Genomic DNA, 24,984 nt, shown 5'->3' with positions numbered 1-24,984 from the left:
TTCGACAGTGCTCTCTTTATCTCTGTCTATCTCTATATAATATTTCTCTCTCTCTCAATCTTGTTTTTTTTTTGCACGTCACATGACGCCCAGTCAGGATAACTGAACCACCACCCGGCCGTCATTCTGCTATAGGCCGGGCGTTAAGTGCTTAAACTCTAATGAAAGGGGAGGGTCTTAACCTTTCCGAAACGCGTTGGATTTCCAACATGTAACTAAAAACTGCAGTCTATGGGGCAGATTCACGTAGAGCCGCGTAAAATTGTGCGGGCGTAACGTATCCGATTTACGTTACGCCTCCACAACTTACACGGGCAAGTGCTGTATTCTCAAAGCACTTGCTCCGTAAGTTGCGGCGGCGTAGCGTAAATCGGCCGGCGTAAGCCCGCCTAATTCAAATTTGGATCAGGGGGGCGTGTTTTATGCAAAACTACAGTGACCCAACGTGATTAAAGTTTTTCGTAACGGCGCATGCGCCGTCCGTGGAATTTCCCAGTGTGCATTGCTCCAAAGTACGCCGCAAGGACGTCATTGGTTTCGACGTGAACGTAAATTACGTCCAGCCCCATTCACGGACGACTTACGCAAACGACTTTTTCAAATTTCAACGCGGGAACGACGGCCATACTTAACATTGGCTGCGCCTCATATAGCAGGGGCAACTTTACGCCGGGAAAAGCCTAACGTAAACGTCGTAACTTTACCGTTTTGGCTGCGCGTACGTTCGGGAATTCGCGTATCTAGCCAATTTGCATACTCGACGCGGAATTCGACGAAGCGCCACCTAGAGGTAAAAAAAAAAAAAAAATGCAGTTTAGCTCCGACGGCGTAAGAGACTTACGCCTGTCGGATCTAATGGATATCTATGCGTAACTGATTCTAAGAATCAGGCGCGTAGATACGACGGCGCAATTCAGAGATACGGCGGCGTATCTGGAGATACGCCGTTGTATCTCGGTTGTGAATCTGGGCCTATGAACGTTGGGGTGGCGCCATTACCACTTTATGACATGTTCTTTATTTTGCAGTTTAGAAATGGCAAAAAAGTAAAAGAAATCAAAGTAAATTCCTGTTGTGTGTCATATTTTTATTTTATCAATATCTCCTTGAAAATATTCTCACGTAAAGTTTCATCAATAAAAAAAAAAAAAAAAAAAAAAAAAAAAAAAAAAAAAAACAGCCATAAACACAATATTGAAACAGTCAAAAGAATAAAAAAGGAAGTCGTTCTAGAGACACGATAAACACAAACAGGTACAAGAAAACGATTGACATATAATCACAATCACACACCCAGAATGTACTGGGCTGACGATATTCCCAGTCCCGTTGTTCTCCGGCCAGATCTTCTCATCTATGGCCAAACTGGGTAGATCTGACAACCAGGAATCGGCCAAACTGGGTAGATCCAACAACCAGGAATCGGCCAAACTGGGTAGATCCAACAACCAGGAATCGGCCAAACTGGGTAGATCCAACAACCAGGAATCGGCCAAACTGGGTAGATCCAACAACCAGGAATCGGCCAAACTGGGTAGATCCGACAACCAGGAATCGGCCAAACTGGGTAGATCCGACAACCAGGAATCGGCCAAACTGGGTAGATCCAACAACCAGGAATCGGCCAAACTGGGTAGATCCAACAACCGGGAATCGGCCAAACTGGGTAGATCCAACAACCAGGAATCGGCCAAACTGGGTAGATCCAACAACCAGGAATCGGCCAAACTGGGTAGATCCAACAACCAGGAATCGGCCAAACTGGGTAGATCCAACAACCAGGAATCGGCCAAACTGGGTAGATCCAACAACCAGGAATCGGCCAAACTGGGTAGATCCAACAACCGGGAATCAGCCAAACTGGGTAGATCCAACAACCAGGAATCGGCCAAACTGGGTAGATCCAACAACCGGGAATCGAGCAGAGTACTGGAATCGGTCGGTTATGGACCATCCATACCATGGTCACATATATAGACATGCAGTCATTCAAGACCACTCTACAGTCTTCCCCATTCACTCGACTTTCTCCCGTGGGGTTCGGATTGGAGTATTTTTTACCGCAATCGTTCAGAACAATTAGTAGCAGGTTAGGCCTAAAACGGCCTAAAACACCACATTAACAAAATGGAGTCCCTTCACCGGTCCGGGGTTCACCCGTCTAACAGCTTTAAGATGCTCTCCCTTTCCTTCAGAGCTTTCCAAGCCTGGTCCTTCTCCTTCTTGGTCGGGGTCCGCTTCTTCTGCCGAGCGGCCATTATTTTTCGGAAGGCGTCCATGACTTCGTTGTCGGCCATGCGCACCCTGTGCCTCAGTTCTTGTTTATTCATCTCCTCCTTTGCCAACCTGAAAAGTACAAGAGCCGGTTAGAGAAGCGCCAGAGAGAATGGGCCCTTAGGTAGACGGGAAGCAATCCAGCCATAAGGAACTAGAGGGGGTCGCTGAGAATGCTGCTAAAGCACAACTTCATTATCTAGGTCAGTGATGGCGAACCTTGGCACCCCAGATGTTTTTGAACTACATTTCCCATGATGCTCATGTACTCTGCAGTGTAGATGAGCATCATGGGAAATGTAGTTCAAAAACATCTGGGGTGCCAAGGTTCGCCATCACTGGCCTTGGTAGATAATGGCAGAAAAAAAAAAATACAGGAAAAATTCGAATCGAAGGTGGATATTGCAGCTGGTCTTATTATGTTCTCCTTTAACCACTTAAGGACCGCTTCCTGCACATATACGTCGGCAGAATGGCACGGCTGGGCACATGTACGTCCTGTACTAGTACCCAGCCGTGGGGCGCGCTCCCGCGTCCCGGTCCGAAGCTCCGGGACCCGATCGCCGCTGGGGTCCCGCGATCGGTCCCCCCGGAGCTGAAGAACGGGAAGAGCCGTGTGTAAACACGGCTTCCCCGTTCTTCACTGTGGCGGCAGCATCGATCGAGTGATCCTTTTATAGGGGGACACAATCGATGACGTCACACCTACAGCCACACCCCCCTACAGTTGTAAACACACTTCAGGTCACACATAACCACAGGGGGTTAACTCCCAAACTGCAATTGTCATTTTCACAACAAACAATGCATTTTAAATGCATTTTTTGCTGTGAAAATGACAATGGTCCGCCATAATGTCGCAGTCACGAAAAAAAAAAAAAACGCTGATCGCCGCCATTAGTAGTAAAAAAATAATAATTAATAAAAATGCAATAAAACTATCCCCTATTTTGTAAACGCTATAAATTTTGCGCAAACCAACCGATAAACGCTTATTGCGATTTTTTTTACCAAAAATATGTAGAAGAATACGTATCGGCCTAAACTGAGGAAAAAAATATTTTTTTTATATATTTTTGGGGGATATTTATTACAGCAAAAAATGTTGCTTTTTGCCAAAATTGTCGCTCTATTTTTGTTTATAGCACAAAAAATAAAAAAACGCAGAGGTGATCAAATACCACCAAAAGAAAGCTCTATTTGTGGGGGGGAAAAAAAGGACGCCAATTTTGTTTGGGAGCCACGTCGCACGACCGCGCAATTGTCAGTTAAAGCGACACAGTGCCGAATCGCAAAAAGGGGCAAGGTCCTTTAGCTGCATTTTGGTCCGGGTCTTAAGTGGTTAATGGGAGACATACAGTGCCTTGTAAAAGTATTCATACTCCTTGAAATTCTCCATATTTTGTCACGTTACAACCAAAAACGTAAATGTATTTTATTGGGATTTTATGTGGCACATAAAATTGTGAAGTGGAAGGAAAATGATAAATGGTTCAACATTTGTTATAAATAAATTTGTGAAAAGTGTGTGGGGTACATTCATTTGTATAGCGCCACCCGAGTCGATAATTTGTAGAACCCCCTTTCCTTGCAATTACAGCTGCAAGTCTTTTTGGGGATGTCTCTACCAGCTTTGCACATCTAGAGAGTGACATTTTTGCCCATTCTTCTTTGCAAAATATCTCAAGCTCTGTCAGATTGGATGGAGAGCGTCTGATCAGCAATTTTCAAGTCTTGCCACAGATTTTCAATTGTATTTAGGTCTGGACTTTGACTGGGCCATTCTAACACATGAATATGCTTTGATCAAAACCATTCCATTGTAGCTCTGGCTGGATGTTTAGGGTTGTTGTCCTGCTGGAAGGTGAACCTCCGCCCCAGTCTCAAGTCTTTTGCAGACTCTAACAGGTTTTCTTCTAGAATTGCCCTGTATTTGGCTCCATCCATCTTCCAATCGACTCTGACCAGCGTCCCTGTCCCTGCTGAAGAAAAGCATCCCCACAACATGATGCTGCCACCACCATGTTTCACGGTGGGTATGATCTGTTTAGGGTGATGTGCAGTGTTAGTTTTCCACCACACATAGCATTTTGCTTTTAGATCAAAAAATGTAATTTTGGTCTCATCTGACCAGAGCACCTTCTTACAAATGTATGTTTTGTCCCCTCCCCCACATGGCTTCTCACAATCTGCAAACAGGACTGCGTATTGCTTTCTTTCACCAATGGCTTTCTTCTTGCCACTCTTCCATAAGGACCAGATTTGTGGAGAGCACAACTAATAGTTGTCCTGTGGACAGATTCTCCCACCTGAGCTGTGGATCTCTGCAGCTCCTCCAGAGTTACCATGGACCGCTTGGCTGCTTCTTTTATCAATGCCTTCCTTGCCCGGCCAGTCAGTTTAGGTGGACAACCATGTCTTGGTAGGTTTGCAGTTGTGCCATACTCTTTCCATTTTCAGACGATGGATTGAACAGAACTCTGTGAGACGTTCAAAGCTTGGGATACATTTCTTATAACCTAACCCCGCTTTAAACTTCTCCACAACTTTATTCCTGACCTGTCTGATGTGTTCTTTGGCCTTCATGATGCCGTTTGTTCACCAAAGTTCTCTAACAAACCTCCGAGGGCTTCACAGAACAGCTGTATTTATACTGAGATTAAATTACACACAGGTGGACTCTATTTACTAATTAGGTGACTTCTGAAGGAAATTGGTTCCACTAGATTATAGTTAGGGGGTATCAGAGTAAAGGGGGCTGAATACAAATGCACGCCACGCTTTTAAGTTATTTGTAAAATCATTTATCATTTCCTTCCACTTCACAATTATGTGCCACTTTGTGTTGGTCTATCACATAAAATCTCAATAAAATACATTTACCTTTTTGGTTGCAACATGATAAAATGTGGAAAATATTAAGGGTATGAATACTTTTTCCAGGCACTGTATATATGAATGATGAACGGCTTTAGGCGAAGCTCTTATGGTGTAAATCAGTCCCAGGCACCCACTTACCTTAGCAGCTCTACTTTCTTAGCCCTGTTGTGGGCACTGAGAGCCTTTAGCTCGGCCTGCCTCTTCCTCAGCTCTGCCAACACTTCATCTTCCGAGTCCTCAGCGGGCCGATCCTCCGACTCCAGCAGGCCCTGGGCTATTAACTCCTCTTTAATCCGGATCTCTAACGACTTGGTATGCGGAGCGCTGAAAAAAGAGAGAAGTCACGTCAGTCTATAGGGTGTTCTTATACACCAGCAATTTATGCTTTAACCTAAAATGTACCTAAAGCTTTGCATTTAGTCATGGCTGGAAGTGAGGAAGGGCAAGAACCCCTGTGCAGCCCCCCCCCCCCAAAGTTTAACCACCCTCTCGTCTTTTTGTCCTGGTAATGACACCAAAATAATGAAAAATTCACAATTTTATAGTTGTCACAAGAGCAGGGAGGCAAGGGATTTTTATTTGTATTATTTTAATGGTGACACCACTCGCTTCCTGTTGCATGTCCTAGACAGGAAGTGAAATGAAATCTCCCTGATGGGACACCGACTGGATAAGAAAAAAAAAAAAAAAGAAACCCAACCGACAAAAGGTTTACACAATTTCAAATTCCAAAAAAGTTATACATAATGCCTGAAAGTTCAATAAATCTTAATGCCTGGACGCAGTTTTGCAACTTTGGCATGTGTTTTGTACAGTTATCACCATAACCAGGGCTGCCGATAAGGGGGTACCACTGGTCCTCCCGTACAGGGCCTGGGCAACAGGGAGGATAATTAGCGCGGGGGTGGGGGGGGGGGGGATGGTTTTGGGTGAATTACTGGAACCGATTCCCACTGTGGCTCTTTCTGCAGTAGCTGAAAGCCACCAGGAGGAAGGAGGTGTATAAAGCTGGCTTTCTCTGCAGCAGAGAAAGCCATACATTTGGACCCCTGATATTTCACCAAAAACAAATTGTGTATTTTTAGCAAAAGCCCAGATCACAACTATATAGGGTACCTGGATGCCATCTTAGGATATACTGGGCCTTCGCCCAGTGGGGAAATGTCAATGGTTACCTCCTGACGTTTTTCATTATTGGGCCAGGAAAACTGGCCCAATAAAAAAGAAATATATATATATATATATATATATATATATATATAAAAATCGGCACAATAAAAATAAATATATATTACCTTTATTTAAAAAAAAATTGTTTTATTTTTTTGGTGGTGAGTATTGGCAATTTTAATATACTGCTAAAGGTTTTTTATTTTTATTGTGCCGAGATATATCTCTCTCTTTTATTTATTTATTTATTTATAAATAAATAAATAAATAAATAAATAAATGAGAGAGAGATATATCTTGGCACAATAAAAATAAAAAACCTTTAGCAGTATATTAAAATTGCCAATACTCACCACCAAAAAAAATAAAACAATTTTTTTTTAAATAAAAAGGTAATATATATTTATTTTGCTGATTTTTCAACACACATATATATATATATATATATATATATATATATATATATATATATATATATATATATATATATATATATATATATATATATATATATATATATATATATATATACATATACATATATACATATATATATATACACACACACACACACACACACACACACACAGATAGATATAGATATATCTCGGCACAATAAAAATAAAAAACCTTTAGCGGTATATTAAAATTGCCAATACTCACCACCAAAAAATAAAACAATTTTTTTTTAAATAAAAACTAAAAAAACAAACACACACACAAAAATAAAACAACAAACACACAAACAAAATAATAATAATTATATATTTCTTCTACTCATTTGTGACAATACCACATATGTGTGACCCAACTAGGGGCAAGAAACAATCGTGAGCATTTGGCTTTTTCTTTTTTTGTCCTACCCAAGAACACACCGACCTTTGACTCTTGATCTTTGACCCAACACAAGCCCTGATCTGTTTTATCGTTGTTAAATTGGTGGGCTTTACAGAGTCATCACTGTAAATAGCCAATCACAGCGATCACATGATTGAAAGCCAGTACTCCTGTCTCCCAATCGTTGGTGCGAGATCCGGAGCCGTCAGCGACAGCACAGCCTCAACGCCAGGAGTGTGCTATAAAGTGCACTTCCAGCACAAATCACGGCTCTCTAATACGTGGCACCTTGGAAGAAGACCCACTTCCACAATACAGCATATATCTGTGTGTGTGTGTGTGTGTGTGACGCCAGCAGCAAATAGTTAAAAACCTAATTAATCTGCCCTCAAAACACCTTAAAAGGGTCAGTCCACCCAAAAACTGAATATTACAGAAAAATATAGAGTCTTCCCCGATTTTTTTTTATTGCCCTACAAGGCAAAACTATGCAGCAGGAAGAAGTGAGACTCCATGGTGGGGGTAGCTGAGCTAAAAGCTAGTGAGTGATTGAGCAGACACCAATTTATTCCCAATGTGTGTGAGGAGGTCAGATCCAGGATTTTTCAAAGTTTAAGCCCCCGTTCACACCAGTGCGATTTGTCATGCGACTTGACAGTTCCAAATCACATGACAACATGTTGTACCAGTAGCGGCCCGTCCATAAGGGGCACCCGGGAACTGCTCCCCCACTCCACGCCACCCCCCCCATATGACTAATGGATAGATTCATGCATAGCATGAATCCAGTGGCGGCTGGTGCTCAAAATTTTTGGGGGGGCACAAACGATAAAAAAAATTGCAGCCTTACTGTGCCCATCAAATGCAGCCACTGTGCCATCAATTGTCACCACTGTGCCGTGCCATCAAACGCAGCCACTGTGCCATCAATTGTCACCACTGTGCCATGCCATCAAACGTTGGCTCTGATAGGCACTTCCGTACAGCCAACCAGCTGCCGTTATTCAGATGGCCGGACATTGAGCGCCGACCATCTGAATAGAACAGCGGTCATAATAACATAGATTTGTGCAATGCATGAATCTATGTTATTAGACTCCGTGGCGGTGAGAGCCAGAGGGGGCGGCGCTCCAGCGCCCTCTATGGACGAACCGCCACTGCATGAATCCCATCCACAGCCACCACTGTAGCCACCCCCTATTCAGGTATCCGGCCCATTTTAGGAAGCCGGGGCGCCTGAATTACAGCAGCGGGGGGTGTATTTTTGAAGCACCCGATTAGAGCCTCAGGCTCTAATAGGCTTCAAAATATATGGGCTCGTGGTGCAGAGCATTGCGCTACGAGCCCACGCAGGTCTTACAACAGCCTGCTTTAGTCTGCTTTCTGATCAAATACATTTCACATTACCTAAAAGGTTTCATTTGACTTCGAGGCGAGGTACTGGCTCCGTCCAGTCCCGATTCCTTATCCGGAATTGGAGAATCTTCTATAGGTGAAATTATATTTTCCTAAAAAAAAACAAAAAAAAACAAAACACACCAGTATAAATAATCAATGTATATATTCCAATAGTCGAATATAGACATGTGCCGAAATTCATTTCGTTTTGTTTATTCGTTTGCGAATTTAATCAAATTAAAATCAATTTGACCGAATTCGAGTATTAAAAAAAAAAAAAAAAAAAATATAATAATAATAATAATAATAATAATAATAATACAGATTCAAATGCGGCTGCCAACATTTTTCACATCTAAGAATTGCAATATGTTTACATTTCATATTAATTTCCGAATTCGACTTTTGTTATTTCGGTCAAATTTTGTTATTTTAATGGATTTGTTTACATTCGTTACGGTTGTGATTCGGAATTCCTTCAAAAAAAAAAATTCAGAATTTCGATTCGGAACAAATATCCGTCTGACTTTATCACTCGTTTTGTAAGTACACCATTTTACTTTCAATACATTTTAGTGTTGCAAAGGTAATGAGCAAGGTGCTGGTGCACCCTCTGTACTTGTTTTCTTTTAGACCAACGATAGGGGCACCATTCCTGCCACAGACACCAATAACAGGTCACCATTCCTTCCACTATAACCAATGATAAGGCACCGTTTACTCTCAATGACACCAGAGCATTTTCAAAAGCTGTTGGCCACAGTCCGGCCCCCCTTAAGCCTCCAAGACAGTGAACTGGCCCTTTAACCACTTAAGACCCGGACCAAAATGCAGATAAAAGACCAGGCCCCTTTTTGCGATTCGGCACTGCGTCGCTTTAACTGACAATTGCGCGGTCGTGCGACGTGGCTCCCAAACAAAATTGGCGTCCTTTTTTCCCCACAAATAGAGCTTTCTTTTGGTGGTATTTGATCACAAAAATTAAAGGGAAACTGTCATAAAGGATAAATGTTGGCTACCCTCCCCTTTTGTGAATGCTAGTTCCCTGGCAGTTATTCTGATGCTTTAATGTTAATGCCATACACCGTATATACTCGAGTATAAGCCGAGTTTTTCAGCACATTTTTTGGTGCTGAAAATGCCCCCCTCGGCTTATACTCGAATCACCTTTTTCCGCCTGATCTCCCGGACTTTGGGGACCCGGTACCGGCCGACCCCAAACTTGGCACACATATAGCCCCACTCTTTCTCTACAAGTGTGCAAAGTTTGTTGTCCGGGGGATCTACGGCCGGGGAGCACCGATTTTTCAAAGTCGGGCACCCCTTCCATAGACTCCCATGTTAAATGGTAATTTCTCCAGTAAATTTGGGGACCCGGTACCGGCCGGCCGTAGGTCCCCTGGACCCGAAACATGGCACACATGTAGCTCCAGTTCTCCTCTACAAGTGTGCAAAGTTTGCTGTCTGAGGGACCTACAGCCTGGGAGCACCGATTTTTCAAACCTGGCACCCCTTCTATATACTCCCATGTTATACGCAAGTCTAGTCATGGGTACAGTGAGGCATGGGCACAGTGAGGCATGGGCACAGTGAGGCATGGGCACAGTGAGGCATGCAGATGGACACCCTAGGCTTATACTCGAGTCAATACATTTTCCCATTTTTTGCAGTAAAATTAGGTGCCTCGGCTTATATTCGGGTCGGCTTATACTCGAGTATATACGGTACTATTTATTTTTTTTAACAAATAGTAGCTACTCTGTGAAGGTTGATTCACCGCTACCAGCGGCCAGTCTATACAGGGAGGAACTCTGGACCCCGACTGCAGCATTGTGACAAAACACTCTTTCACTTTGTTTCTATGTGAGTTGTCATTTGACTTTTCTTGTTTTTAATAAATGCATTTTTATACTACGCTCAGAGTGCGCCCTCTGGTGTCCGTTTTGCTTTTTGTTTTTCTACAATGAGCGGACTGCCTGCAGTGATTTTTCTAATGTTGCATCATGGGATTAGTTCAAAAAGCTGAAAGAACAAAAAAGGATGAACTACCTCCACAAGAGCCTGCAACAGACGCTGCGTCAAATGACCGAACGGGCAGCCGTCCTCGGGCTGGTCATGCTGAGATTCAGATTTCTTCATGAGCGAGTCGACATCTGGAAACATACAAAAAGGTACATGACCATACATCATATTATTACAAGAATCAATCATATTATACAAAAAAAAAAAAAAAGCACCGGAGTCAAACTTTCCCTGTCGCCCTAAAGTGGTAGCAAACCTTGTGAAAAGCAATGGCATAATGTGCTAGTATGCATCGCATACTAGCACATTATGAAATACCGACCTCAGAACAACAGGGCTTCCATCTTTCCCAGGGGATGACGTCAGTCCCGCGCATGAAACGTGACGTCACCGGCTGCATTCAGTGTGAATATCTCCTAAATGGTGCACGCTTAGAAGATATTCACTGGACTGAACTAGGTTCAAGTTAAAAAAAAAAAACATATAAAAAAAAAATTCCCCCACACTTACCTGCTCTGTGGAATAGTTTTGCACAGAGCAGCCCCAATCCTCCTCTTCTGCCCAAAACACACCGACACTCATACATACATACACACACACACGCATACATACATATTAGGGCCCAGATTCTTAAAGCACTTACGCCAACGTATCTATGCGCCTGATTCTGCTATTAAGATACGCCTACATTTTGGCTCCATCCGACCGACGTAAGTCTCCTACGCCGTCGTATCTTGGGCGCATATTTACGCTGGCCGCAAGGGGCTATTCCATTGTTTTACGCGTCGCATATGCAAATGACCGAGATACGCCGATTCACGAACGTACTTGCGCCCGTCGCTGTAATCTACGCCGTTTATGTAAGGCGTACGTCCGTCGTAAAGTTATTCCACCTATAGGAGGCGCATCCCATGCAAAGGTATGGACGACAGAACAGCCGTCGGATTTTACGTAAGTCGTACGTGAATTGGGGCTGGGCGTAGGTTACGTTCACGTCGTACGCATTGAGCCGTCGTATCTTGGGGAGTAAATTCGACGCGATTCTGAGCATGCGCCGTTCGTTCGGCCCTTCATTTGCATGGGGTCAATTTAATTTAAATGTATCACGCCCACTACCTTCCTACTTTGATTTAGGCGGGCTTACGCCGGACAATTTACGTTACGCTGGCGCAACGTAGGGAGCGAGTGCTTTGTGAATACTGTTCTTGCCTCTCTGTGTTACGTCGGCGTAGCGCATATGAGATGCGCTACGCCGGCACAAAGATGTGCCGATCTACGTGAATCTGGATCTGTTTTTTTCTTTTTATTCTACCCAAAATATGCTGACTGTGACCTTTGACCTCCAACCTTGATCATTGATACCGACCTTGATCTGAACACTAACCCTGGCAAATGTTGATCTTATTTTATTTCATATTTATTTTTTTACAGCTTCATTTCCTGCAAGTAGAGGAAGATACAATCGCCTGAAAAACGCCTCCCATGCCACCCCAGTGTGAAAGCCCGAGTGCTTTCACATTAGAGCGGTGCGCTTGCAGGACAGGGGAAAAAAAATCCTGCAAGCAGCATCTTTGGGGCGTTGTGGGAGCGGTGGATACACCACTCCTAAAACGCCCTTGCCATTGAAATCAATGGCCAGCGCTGCCGAAGCACTACGACTGCTGCGCTTTGTACCCCTTTTTCGGACGCCAACGGGGGTTAAAGGCGCCCCGCTAGCGACCGAAACCCTCAGCTAAAACTACGGTAAATGGCCGCTAAAAATAGCAGCGCTTTACCGCCGAAGCCCCCCCCTCCCCGTGTGAAAGTGCTCTTAGTGTGAGAGCCCGGTCTCTGTGCTGGGAGTGCACACTGCCCACAGACACAATGAGGCAGGTTCTATATGCATTGCTGCACCTTCTAAAGCACATTGTGAGAAGCTCACAGTGTGCAGTGAAATCAATGGAAGCAATATTATTCCAGGAGAGGAGCCGGTACAACTGTGCAAGATGGAAGGGAAGGCTTGAGGTCAATCCTACCCAGCTATATACAGTCAGGATCCAACTCTGCAGATTAGGAGTCCCTTACCTTTGGAGTCCAACTCAGTGAGTGGCCCCAGGGCCCCTTTCTTCTTGTCTGCTGCCATGGAAGCTCTGGCTCCATCCTTCTGTTCCTCCTGCAGATCCTCCTGGGCCCAGCGCTGTGAATAGTGCTTCCCCAGGGGAGGGATCTAAAAATAAATGGGATGGTTAAAAAAGGAGGCAAGTCAAAAAAAAAATTGGGATATTTCTTATCTGGATGTGGTGTGAAATTTCTCCAAGGAGGACCACAGACAGACACAACATTTTCAGTTGAGTGAGAAGAGGGGGGGGGGTTAGAACACATCATTTTATTCTATTCCAGTCTGTGCCTCCCTGTCCTGTCCCTTTATGACAACCGTTCGTCCCACTTATTTTCTGGTGTCACAGGGACAGGAAGTGAGGGAAAATCGTCCCAATGAGGTCACAGATCACAAAAAATACACACACACACACACAGGCCACTTTATTAGGTACACCTGTTCAAAACAAAATTCTAATCAGCCATCAATACATTTAGGCATCTAGACGTGGTGAAGATGACTTGCTGAAGATCAAACTGAGCATCAGAAGAGGACAAAAAAAAAGAAAAAAAAAAAGGGGGGGGGATTTAAGTGACTTTGAACGTGGCATTATTGTTGGTGCCAGACAGGTTTGTCTGAGTATTCAAAAAAAAATTGCTGATCTGCTGGGATTTTCACACACAACCATCTCTCAGGTTTACAGAGAATAATCCGGAAAATAAAAAATATCCAGTGAGCGGCAGTTGTGTGGGCAAAAAAGTCTTGTTGTCAGAGAAGAATGGGCAGACTGGTTGGAGATAATAGAAAGGCAACAGAAACGCAAATAATTACTTGTTACAACCAAGGTATGCAGGATACCTTCTCTGAACCCACAATACATCCAACCTTCAAGCAGATGGACTACAGCAGCAGAAGACCACACCGGGTGCTGCTCCTGTCAGCGAAGAACAGGAAATTGAGATTACAATTGTCAAACGATCACCAAAATTGGACCATAGAAGATTGGAAACACTTTGCCTGATCTGATGAGTCTCGATTTCAGTTGTGACATTCAGATGGGAGGGTCAGAATTTGGTGTAAATAACATGAAAGTATGGATCCATCCTGCCTTGTATCACAGGTTCAGGCTGGTGGTGGTGTAATGGAGTGGGGGAAATTTTCCTGGCCCACTTTGGTCCCCTTAGTACAGTGGTTCTCAACCTGGGGGTCGGGACCCCCTCGGGGATCAAATGATGATTTGCCAGGGGTCACCGAATCCTGGGCTGTACCTGAAGCCTGCACCGCTCTCCCAGCCTTTTTGCGGCCGCACAGCTGTGCAGCTGCCCACTCAGCCTCTTTGCAGCTACCTATTCAGTTCACGCCATGGTTGGGGGGGCAAAGACTAGAGGTCCGCTGACTGGTGAGGAATATGAAGTGGGAGGGGCTGGAGGAGACCCTATCTCCTGATTTCGACATAGGTGTCACTGCTACGAGACACCACAAAGTTAGAGACACAGTGAAGCCAGAGACACAATGAGTAAGGCTACCTGTGATTATAGTTGCCATTAAAAGGACTCGGGTAGCACTAAATGTCTGTGGGTTAGGGGTGCAAATTACTTGTCTTGGCTTGGGTGCTGACAACCCACGCGAAGAAAATTATTTTACTGTTAGGGGTCCCCACAACTTGGGAAATTTTATGAAGGGGTCATAGCACTAGAAGGTTGAGAACCACTGCCTTAGTACCAACTGAGCGTCGTTTAAACACCACAGACTACCTGAGTATTGTTGCTGACCATGTCCATCCCTTTATGACTACAGTGTTCCCATCTTCTGATGTCTCCTTCCAGCAGGATAATGCACCATGTCACAAAGCTCAGATCATCTCACCTCTGGACAATGAGGTCACTGCACTCCAATGGCCGCCACACTCACCACATTTCATCCAATAGAGAACCTTTGGGAAGTGTTGGAACAGGAGATTCACATCATGGATGTGCGGCCAACAAATCTGCAGCAATTGCGTGGTGCCATCATGTCAATATGGACCAAAATCTCTGAGGAATTCCAACACATTGTTGAATCTTTGCCATGAAGAATGAAGGCAAAAGAGGGGCCAACCCAGTACTAGCAAGATGTACCTAATAAAGTGCATATTTTTTTATAATATATATATATATATATATATATATATATATATATATATATATATATATATATATATATATATATATATATAATATTTTTTTTTTATTACACACACACACACACACACACACACACACATATATATTTATATGTATGTATGTAATAATTATATAATAATAATAATAAATGTTACAATATATATATATATATATTATATATATATATATATATATATATATATATATATATATATATATATATATATATATATATTGTATGTGTGTATGTAAAATATATATATATTTTACATACACACACATATATTTATATATATATATATATTTTTTTTTTATTTACATGCTACAGATTGCAGCACCTCGCATGCGACATGCATATATGAACCTACTTTGTAGTAATCAGCCTCATCATCTGGAGTCTTCAGAAGGTCTTCCAGCACTTTGATCTCTTCTGTGGTTATGTCGGCGCAATACGGCTCCACCGAGGCCCAAAATCTGAGGAGTGACAGAAAAGTCTGTGAATGCTCATTTGTTATGAAGGGTGTACAGTGTGGTGCTGGGAAGACTATTCCACATTTTCACAGCTTTTACCTTAAAGCGGAGGTCCGGTTAAAAAAATAAATATATTAAAAAAGTCTGCTGACTTTTAATAAGGAGACTTACCTGTCCAGGGTGCCCGCGATGACGGCAGCCGAAGCCGAGCAAACGCTTGGGTCTCGGCTGCCCCGCCAACATCCTCGGTGAGGGAATCAGGAAGTGAAGCCTTGCGCCTTCCCCGCACGATTCCTTACTGCGCACGCGCGAGCCGCTACGTGAATGGATGATGTCTTCTGGGACACACACACACACAAGGTCCCAGAAGACACCGCTCCCCCATTCCACAGGAGGAAGCCGAGGAACAGAAGAAATAAGACGGACCGCGGATCAGGAAGTGGCAGATTAGGACGATCTGCCTAGCAACAGGCACTTTAGGTATGTATAGAAAAAAAATTAAAAATTTGCAGCACAATCAAACTCTCCACCCACACCCTGGGGGGGCTTCAATACACCTTCAGATGGCTAATTGCTAAACATTCTAGACATGTCGGCGCCGGCCTATAATTATCATGATCTAATCACGGCACATTCCTTCATTAACAGAACTCAAACAAAACACCATCACACAATGATCTCTTCTCAATCCACATCCCTAGACAGACGTTCTGTCTCTGCATACAGCTTGACAGAAAGGTATTCACACCTCTGAGCATCAATAGGCTTAAAGCAGTGTTATCACACAATGAAAGGTCTTCCAGGAGCAGACTCAATTAGCATGTCACTAGCCAGGGCTAATCATAGAAATGAGTCACTATTGACTGGTTGGGTCACAATTAACCAACAACTTGCAATATCTCAAGATCCTGCAATATGAACTATCAGTGATTTCCCCTGTCCTGTAATTTAGGATATAATTTCTCAGTCACCCTATGGCCCTATCGGACATAAGGTGACCCTAGACATAAGACTCCTTGGTGACGCCGGTACAGGAGTACCCCTCATCCTTACAAAGTCTGTTTGTCCCGGGTCATTCCGTTACACAGATCATTACTGATCCGCCCCGTGTACAAGGGCAATAAGCCATGCTGTCGTCATAACAAAAAAGAAAGAAAAAAGGTGATACTACCCCAAATCATCTGAATGTTCTCCTGAGCTGTCAGGTGCAGGATAAGCAGATGCTCAGCTGCCAATACGGTAATCAGTAAAAGATGATCCGCAACTCCATACATATTCTTCAATCCTTTAAAAAGTGTATCGATACTACATAAAAAACAGGTGGGTACAGCAGATGTTAACGCGTTTCAGCCACCATGGCCTTGTTCATGCCGTTGTCATAGATGCAGTATGTGGTTTAGCATTGTCCTGCTGAAATATGCAAGGCCTTCCCTGAAAAAGATATCGCCTGGATGGAAGAATATGCTACTCTAAAACCTGGATAAAATCTTTCGGCATTGATGGTGCCTTTCCAGATGTGCAAGCTGCTCATTCTATACACACTAATGCACCCCCATGCCATCAGAGATGCAGGAGTTTGAACCGAGCGCTGATAACAAAGCTTGAAGGTCCCACACCTCTTTAGTCTGGAGAACGCGATGCCCATGGTTGGCAAAAAGAATGTACATTTTTTTTTTTATTTGTCTGACCACAGAACCGTTTTCCACTTTGCAACAGACCATTTTAAAATGAGCTTTGGCCCAGAGAAGATGGCTGCGTTTCTAGCTCATGTTCAGATATGGCTATTTCTTTGCATGAGAGCTTTATTGTACCGTTTTGGATGGCACAGCGAACCGAGTTCACAGACATGGATTTCTGGATGTATTCCTGAGCCCATGCCGGGATTTCCATCACAGAATCATGCTGTTTTTTAATGCAGTGCCATCCGAGAGAGCCTGAAGATCACGGGCATCCGATATTGTTTCGGCCTTGTCACTTGTGCAGATTTCAGAAGATTCTCAAAATCTTTTCATGAGATTACGGACTGTAGATGATGATAGATTAAAGTCTTTGAAATGTTATGTTGAGGCACATTGTTCAACCATATTTACACAGATTGGCCATCTTTACTTCTGAGACTCTCCAAGATGCTCTTTGTACTATACCCAATTATGTTACTGACCTGTTGCCAAACAACCTAATTAGTTGCAAAATATTCTTCCAGCTTTTCCACGTTAGTGCCACATACTTTGCCAGCTTTTGCGCTGTCCCAACTTTTTTGAGAAGTGTTGTTGCCATCAATTTCAAAATTACCTTAATTTTTTTTTTTCTTAAAAATTTTGCATTTTCACAGGTTTAAACATTTGATATGTTTTCTATTGTGATTAAAGTGGAGGTTCACCCAAAAAATCTATTTTTAACATTACAATCAGCCGAGTTGTCCTAATGACAATCGGCTGTTTTTTTTCCCTATCTGATTGACAGGCTTCTGACCGTCGCATACTGCCTGTCACGAGTTGCCGAAAGAAGCCAAACGTCGGTGCGCAGGCGCCGTATAGAGCCGCACCGACGTTCGGCTTCTTTCGGCAACCCGTGACGCGCTGTATGTGACGGTTTGGAAGCTTGTCAGATAGGAACGCCCAGTACCGAAGACGACATACCCGGAAGCGGCGGTGAAAGTCGGTATGTACGGGAAAAAAAAAAAAAAAAAACAGCCGATTGTCATCAGGACAACTCGGCTGAATGTAATGTTAAAAATGAATTTTTGGGTGAACTCCCGCTTTAAAATATGGTTTTGTGAGATTTGTAAATCATTGCATGCTGTTATGTAGATTTTAAACAGCGTCGCAACTTTTTTTGGATTTGGGGTCTGCCTATCATTCCCCAACAGGGGCGGACTGACAATTCGGGCACTGCCTGAGGGCCCCATGCCACTAGCCCCCCCCCCCCCCCCCCATCAGGGTTGCCAGCCTCAGTAAAACCAGGGACAGTGTGTCAAAATCTGTTTTCTTTTTAAATCCAAAGATTATAGCTGCCCCGCCTCTCCAGTACCTTTTCAGTGTGTGTATGTGTATTCTGTGTGTGTGTGTACCGTGTATAAATACTGTATGTGTGTGTGTATACTGTGTGGCCTCATAATCTATTGCTTGGGGCCCCCATAATCTCCTATTGCCCAGGGGGTCCCCATAATCTCCTATTGCCCGGGGACCCCATAAGTTGTCAGTCCGCCCCTGTTCCCCAATTGATAAGCTGACAAATCGGTGTACCTATTTGGAGCATCATTTTTGGGAATCCTGGGCACGTCCACGGGGTCATCTGTGAATTCGTATTCCTGGATCTTTGGCTGTAAGTTCCTGGACTTGGGTCTTCCTGGGCCTTGCCCCGACGCATGACTTCCCTTTCCTTCGAGCTTTGGCTTCTTGGGTTTATGTTTGATGGGCGTGCCGGGTTCCTGTTCTTTCCCGAGCTTCAGAAACCTCCGGTCTCCCTTCTTGTCCTGCCAGTCTGTCAGGATCTACAGTAAAACAAAGAGTTCAGATGTATATGAAGTACACACCAAACATATTCTATTGCACAGAGCAGGTAAGTGGAACATGTTTGCAATAATTTTTTTTGAAATCACTTTAAAAAGTATGGCAAATTTTACATTGGATACAAGCTGGATACGTCATGGATACAGGAAGTAAGGGGAAATATTTCCAATGGGGACACACATAGCAATAAAAGTCAGACAGAAATTTTACACGTTCTGGCTTTAACCACTTAACCCCGGGACCATATTGCTGCCCAAACACCAGAGCACTTTTTGCGATTCGGCACTGCGTCGTTTTAACTGACACTTGCGCGGTCGTGCGATGTGGCTCCCAAACAAAATTGGCGTCTTTTTTTCCCCACAAATAGAGCTTTCTTTTGGTGGTATTTGATCACCTCTGCGGTTTTTAGTTTTTGCGCTATAACCAAAAAAAATGCAATATTTTTTACTTTTTGCTATAATAAATATCCCCCAAAAATATATAAAAAAAAACATTATTTTTCCTCAGTTTAGGCCGATACGTATTCTTCTACATGTTTTTTGTAAAAAAAAAACGCAAGAAGTGTTTGTTGATTGGTTTGCGCAAAAGTTATTGTGTTTACAGTATTTTTATGGCATTTTTATTAATATATTTTTTTTTTTACTAGTAATGGCGGCGATTATGGGTTTTTTTTTTTTATGTACTGCGACATTATGGCGGACACTTCGGACACATTTTTGGGACCATTGGCATTTTTATAGCGATCAGTGCTATGAAAATGCATTGATTACTATAAAAATGCCACTGGCAGGGAAGGGGTTAACACTAGGGGGCGGGAAAGGGGTTAAGTATGTTCCCTGGGTGTATTCTAACTGTAGGGGGGTGTGGCCTCACTACGGGAAATGACTGATCTTCTGTTCATACATTGTATGAACAGAAGATCAGCATTTATCCCCCCGACAGGACCGGGAGCTGTGAGTTTACACACACAGCTCCCAGTCCCCGCTCTGTAACAAGCGATCGCGTCCGCCGGGCACGCGCACGGGAGCGAGCGCGCGCCCCTAGTGGCCTGCGCGAGAGCCGACGCTCTCGTGCAGGGGAGCCGACTTGCCACCATAAAACGACGGTGGGCGATCGGCAAGCAGTTAAAACGACACAATGAAAAGATCTGGACTTTTGCTAAAAGTGAAATTCCCCTGTGAATTCACGTAATGTTCCCCAAAACTGCGCCTCACCTGTGTCTCCGCCTCCAACACACGTAGTCGCCGACTGGCCGAGGACAGGAGTGTTTCCAGTTCCAGCTGAAGGGTGTCCAGCTCTTCAATTCCGATGCCATCGTCTTCTGACCGAGACAGCACCGCCGTGTACCTGGGGCAAAGCTTCACGTGATCCACAGACTTGAACTCGTGGAACTGCAGCGGGCAATCCTTTAACTCGCTCATCCTATCAATTGTCACGCTGCAAAACAATTTTCAAAAATTTACTTTGAGATCAATACACAGGTTGACAGCCAATGGAATCGTAACCTCAGCTTGGCAGCCGAGTCCTGCTGTCTGTGCCAATGAATGCAGCAGCGGGACTCCGGTGGGTGTCCCTATGGAAAGTGGCTTTCCGTGGGGGGACCCCAGAAGAAGAGGATCAGGGCTGCAAAACCATTGCACAGAGGAGGGAAGTATAACATGTTTGTTACTTTTTTTAAAGCAAACCTTTACAATCAATGCAGGCTGGGTCCACACTGGTGCAATGTTAGACATTGCATGTGATTCGCACCGCATTGCTGTTCAAATCACGTGATGTCTGTGCGATGCGACATCAGACAGAATTTGCATCGTATTCGGACCAAGAAGAGGCAGGACCATTTTATTGGTCCGCACTGGCGATTCCTGCACCATTTGACAGTTCGCATTGCGATATGCGAACCGATCTGGGGGTGTCATTAACTTTGCATTGACACCCGCAGCAGTTCGCATAGGGCAGGGATGGCGAACCTTGGCACCCCAGATGTTTTGGAACTACATTTCCCATGATGCTCATGCACTCTGCAGTGTAGTTGAACATCATGGGAAATTTTGTTCCAAAACATCTGGGGTACCAAGGTTCGCCATCACTGGCATAGGGCAATGTGAACTGCCTGTGACTTCCATGCGATGCAGGAACCGGCACAGGAATCGCGCTGCTTCCCGCATCACAATAGTGTGAAATGGCACATAAACAGGAAGTAAACACTGCCTCTTTTTTTTTTTTTGGTGACCTGCAAAGTTAAAGCGGAGTCCCACCCAAAATTGAACTTCCGCTTTTCGGAATCCCCCCTCCCCGGTGTCACAATTGGCACCTTTCAGGGGGGAGGAGGAAGCAGAAACCTATGTAATCCAGGTATCTGATTACACGTCTGGACATACATTGCTGCGGCAACCTACGCCACGTCCGCTGCCTGCTCCCCCCTCCCCGAGCTGTCTTCTGGGAGACACACAGGTCCCAGAAGACAGCAGGGACCAGTGGGATCGCAACACACAAGTCGCACATGTGCAGTAGGGAACCAGGAAGTGAAGGCTTCACTTTCTAAATTCCGTTACTGAAGATGGTGGCGCCAGCACTAGAGAGCCAAGGGGACAGATCGGTTTCCGACATCGCGGGTGCCAAGGACAGGGTAAGTGTCCTTATATTAAAAGTCAGCAGCTGCAGTATTTGTAGCTTCTAACTTAAAAAAAAAAAAGTCAGCAGCTACAAATACTGCAGCTGCTGACTTTTAATATAAGGACACTTACACTGTCCTGGGTGCCCGCGATGTCGGCACCCGAAGCCGATCTGTTTCCTTGGCTCTCTAGTGCTGGCGCCGCCATCTTCAGTAATGGAATCAGAAAGTAAAGCCTTCACTTCCTGGTTCCCTGCTGCACATGCGCGACTTGTGTGTGCGATCCCACTGGTCCCTGCTGTTTAAAATAAGGACACTTATTCTGTCCAAAGGCCCCACGATGTCGGCACCGGAAGCCGATCTGTCCCTCGGCTCTCGGGTGCTGCTGCCGCCGCCATCTTCGGTAAGGGAATCAGGAAGTGAAGCCTTGGGGGAAAAGACGCCAGAAGTGGCATAGATACCCGCAGTTGGCTCAGGTATCTATGCCCAGAAGTGGGAGCAAAATACCTGTATTAGACAGGTAGCTGCTCCCCCCTGAAAGGTGCCAAATGTGACACCGGAGGGGGGGGGGGGCTTCTTAAAAGCGGACGTTCACCTTTTGGGTGGAACTCCGCTTTAAGGCCTCGTACACACGACCGAACATGTCTGCTGAAACTGGCCCGTCGAACCGGTTTCCGCGGACATGTCCGACCGTGTGTAGGGCCTACCGGACAGTTTTCCGGCCTAGCGGAGAGGTTTCCAGCGGACAAAAGTTTCTTAGCATGCTGAGAAACTTGTCCGCTGGAACCATGTCCGCCGGACATGTCCGATGGTCAGTACGACTCACCGGACATGTCCGCTGGCCCGAAATCCCGCGCATGCGTGGAAGCATTGACCTTCCGTGTCAGAAAACGTTGGTGTCTTATACGTCACCGCGTTCTCTGTCCGCTGGGATTTTGGTCTGATGGTGTGTACACACATCAGACCAAAACATCCCAGCAGACATGTCCGATGAAAACGGTGCGCGGACCGTTTTCATCGGACATGTCTGTACAAGGCCTAAGACATAATGTACTAGTATGCATGTGAAACTTACCTGCAAACAAACAAAGCCCTCATTGTCCCCGCTGGAGGCGGCATCCATCTTTGGCCTTCTTCCTTCGGCGTCTGCAGACTCTGGCCGCAGCTGCGTGACGTCACTCCCGGTAGCCGCCGGTCACGGCACAGGGCTCTGAAGAAACGGCACGGGTGGCCGTTCCTTCAGAGCAGATGCACCGATGAGGTCATTGGCGGGGTATACTGTAAACACCTCTCAAAACGATGCAAGTTTAGGAGATATTGACATTACCTATAGGTTAGCCTCATTATAGTCTCACATACAGGTACATATACACAATCATGGGAAGGTTACCTCCTCTTTAATCTCGAACCTGTGCAGTGTGGCGATCTCTTCGGGGGTCTGGATTCCTGGCAGTGGCGGAACTACCGCCATAGCGACCCACGCGGGCGCTATGGGGCCCGCAGCCGAGTGAGGATCAGGGGGGCCCGGTGAGGATAAGAGCATCGCCGGCACGGTCCCCCAGCCAGGGGAAGAGAGAGGAAGAGGCGAGCTGTCCGTATCAGCAGAGAGCGGTATTGCCCGCTGTAATAGCTTTCATTAGAACTTCCCGTGTTCCCGGGGCTCATGTCACATAGCTCCACCTCTTGGCCCGGCACCTTTGATTGACAGAACGCCGGTCCAGTGTGGGACATGTGACGTCATCAAAGGCGTTGGGCTAAGAGGTGGAGCTATGTGACGATGAGCCCTGGGAAGACGGGAAATTCGAATGAAAGCCATTACAGCGGGCAATCCCGCTCTCTGCTGATCCGGCCGGCTTGCCTCTTCCTCTGCACAGGTGAGGCTGTATTGGGCACAGGCAGGCCAGGCTGTATTGGGCACAGGCAATGCTGTATTGGGCACAGGTCACGCTGTATGGGGCACAGGTAGTTCATGCTGTATGGGGCACAGGCAACGCTGTATTGGGCACAGGTCATGCTGTATGGGGCACAGGTCATGCCACATTGGGCACAGGTCACAGGTCATGCCACATTGGGCACAGGCAACGCTGTATTGGGCACAGGTCATGCCACATTGGGCACAGGCAATGCTGTATGGGGCACAGGTCACGCTGTATTGGGCACAGGCAGGCCAGGCTGTATTGGGCACAGGTCACGCTGCATGGGGGCACAGGTCACGCTGCATGGGGGCACAGGTCACGCTGCATGGGGGCACAGGCAGGCAACGCTGCATGGGGGCACAGGCAGGCAACGCTGCATTGACACTAGGGCGGCTCTGGGGGCCCCATACAAGATTTTGCTATGGGGCCCTGTGATTTCTAGTTACGCCCCCGATTCCTGGCGCACTTCCTGTCCCAGGGTGACAACGCATACTGTACCTATGGAGGAGGCGCAACGTTGTCACCCTGGGACAGGAAGTGCGTTTCTGGCAGGATCACCAGGTGAAAGTAAAAAAGGAAAAGTAATCTAAGCAATAGCTGATTTTTTGTCCTGTAGAAACACTTTAGCTCAGATACAATGTATCCTTATTGATACATAGTGTGAGATTCAGTACAATGTATCAGATTTCTCCTATAAGGAAGGAGGGGGAGGGGAGGAATCTTTGTAAAGGGGATCAAGGCAAACAAATACATTCAGAATTATAAAATGTAGAGATGAATGTGTTTCCATGGTGATGGTCCCCCCCCCCAGGCTCCTGATCAGCCCCCAATCCCATCCCCCATTACTTACATTCATTCACAGCATGATACACCGAGGCGCTCCTCTCTTTCTCCCCCACCATCAGCTGACCCAGTTCCCGGGGCCCCGATCACACCTCCCGGTTTCCCCCCCTACCGGCCTTTGTATGCCAGCAGGTGGCAGAGCAGGACTGCCCGGGCCCAGGTGCCAAGCGACCACTAAACCGGGGCCTTGGGACGTACCATTCCCAGCACACGCGGGGGTGGGCGTACGCCGCCCCCCCCGCGAACCACCTCATTAGAAAGCACAGCGCCGTACTGCTGCTTATAACCGCGTTTAAAAGAAAGAAAAAAAATCCGCGCTTACCTGGCTGCCAGCTGTTTGTATTGAAATTCATATTTTCCCCTATTTTCTACAAATGGTAGGGTCCTCTACAACACCTTAGAGCGAGAGTGGAATGAACTACCTGCGCTGAGGGGGGGAGTTCTATGATTGCATTTAACTAGTCTATTTAATCGGGTGTGCTGCCAGGATAAAGAGCTGAGTGTTTGTATTGAAATTCGATAAATAGTTTAGTCCGGTTATGATTCGTAGCACTCGGAGCTTACAACGGAGCAAATATGCTTAAAAGAACAATGGAACCTCCCTCCGTTTACGTTTTGGTTTCGGCCACCAGCATTCCACATTCCCTAATATGGTGAGGAGGCTAGGAGGCGCGTCCATTATGAGCAAGGAGGGGGGAAAGATACGCTCTATTTTCCCTCATTCTCTATCTTTTCATAAAAACACACGCGACAGTTACCGAATTTGCCTTTTTATACAACGGACAATATCGATGGCGGGTAAACATGGGCT

The 24,984-nt window shown here is 45.4% G+C and overlaps 1 protein-coding gene across 3 annotated transcripts; it reads right to left on the bottom strand.

Annotated features, from left to right (window-relative positions):
- Positions 1-1,072: 1,072 nt before the first annotated feature.
- TADA3 (transcriptional adaptor 3) lies at positions 1,073-24,594 on the bottom strand. 3 transcript variants are annotated; one of them, XM_040359024.1, is made up of 9 exons: positions 24,496-24,594; positions 20,018-20,240; positions 18,537-18,784; positions 15,189-15,294; positions 12,646-12,787; positions 10,609-10,712; positions 8,569-8,669; positions 5,293-5,478; positions 1,073-2,346 (listed from the first exon to the last, which is right to left on the bottom strand). In XM_040359024.1, exons 2-9 carry the CDS (start codon positions 20,222-20,224, stop codon positions 2,154-2,156), a joined length of 1,287 nt encoding a protein of 428 aa, XP_040214958.1. In that variant the 5' UTR covers positions 20,225-20,240; positions 24,496-24,594; the 3' UTR covers positions 1,073-2,153. The 3 variants fall into 3 exon arrangements, with proteins under 3 accessions (XP_040214958.1, XP_040214957.1, XP_040214959.1); XM_040359023.1 differs by lacking the exon at positions 24,496-24,594 and adding an exon at positions 24,181-24,398; XM_040359025.1 differs by lacking the exons at positions 1,073-2,346; positions 24,496-24,594 and adding an exon at positions 24,181-24,400 and having other exon boundaries at positions 5,289-5,478.
- Positions 24,595-24,984: the final 390 nt, after the last annotated feature.

This window comes from Rana temporaria, chromosome 7 (genome assembly GCF_905171775.1).
Source record: "Rana temporaria chromosome 7, aRanTem1.1, whole genome shotgun sequence".
NCBI lineage: Eukaryota > Metazoa > Chordata > Amphibia > Anura > Ranidae > Rana > Rana temporaria.
This window is presented reverse-complemented; position numbering and strand designations above follow the sequence as displayed.

Excerpts from the sequence above, each read along its gene's own strand:
- TADA3 (XM_040359024.1), bottom strand. The coding sequence starts at position 20,224 with ATGAGCGAGTTAAAGGATTGCCCGCTGCAGTTCCACGAGTTCAAGTCT. Across the intron at positions 12,788-15,188 it reads ATGAGGCTGATTACTACAAA|ATCCCTCCCCTGGGGAAGCA; the intron begins GTAGGTTCATAT and ends ATTTATTTTTAG. Across the intron at positions 2,347-5,292 it reads AAGAAAGTAGAGCTGCTAAG|GTTGGCAAAGGAGGAGATGA; the intron begins GTAAGTGGGTGC and ends TGTACTTTTCAG.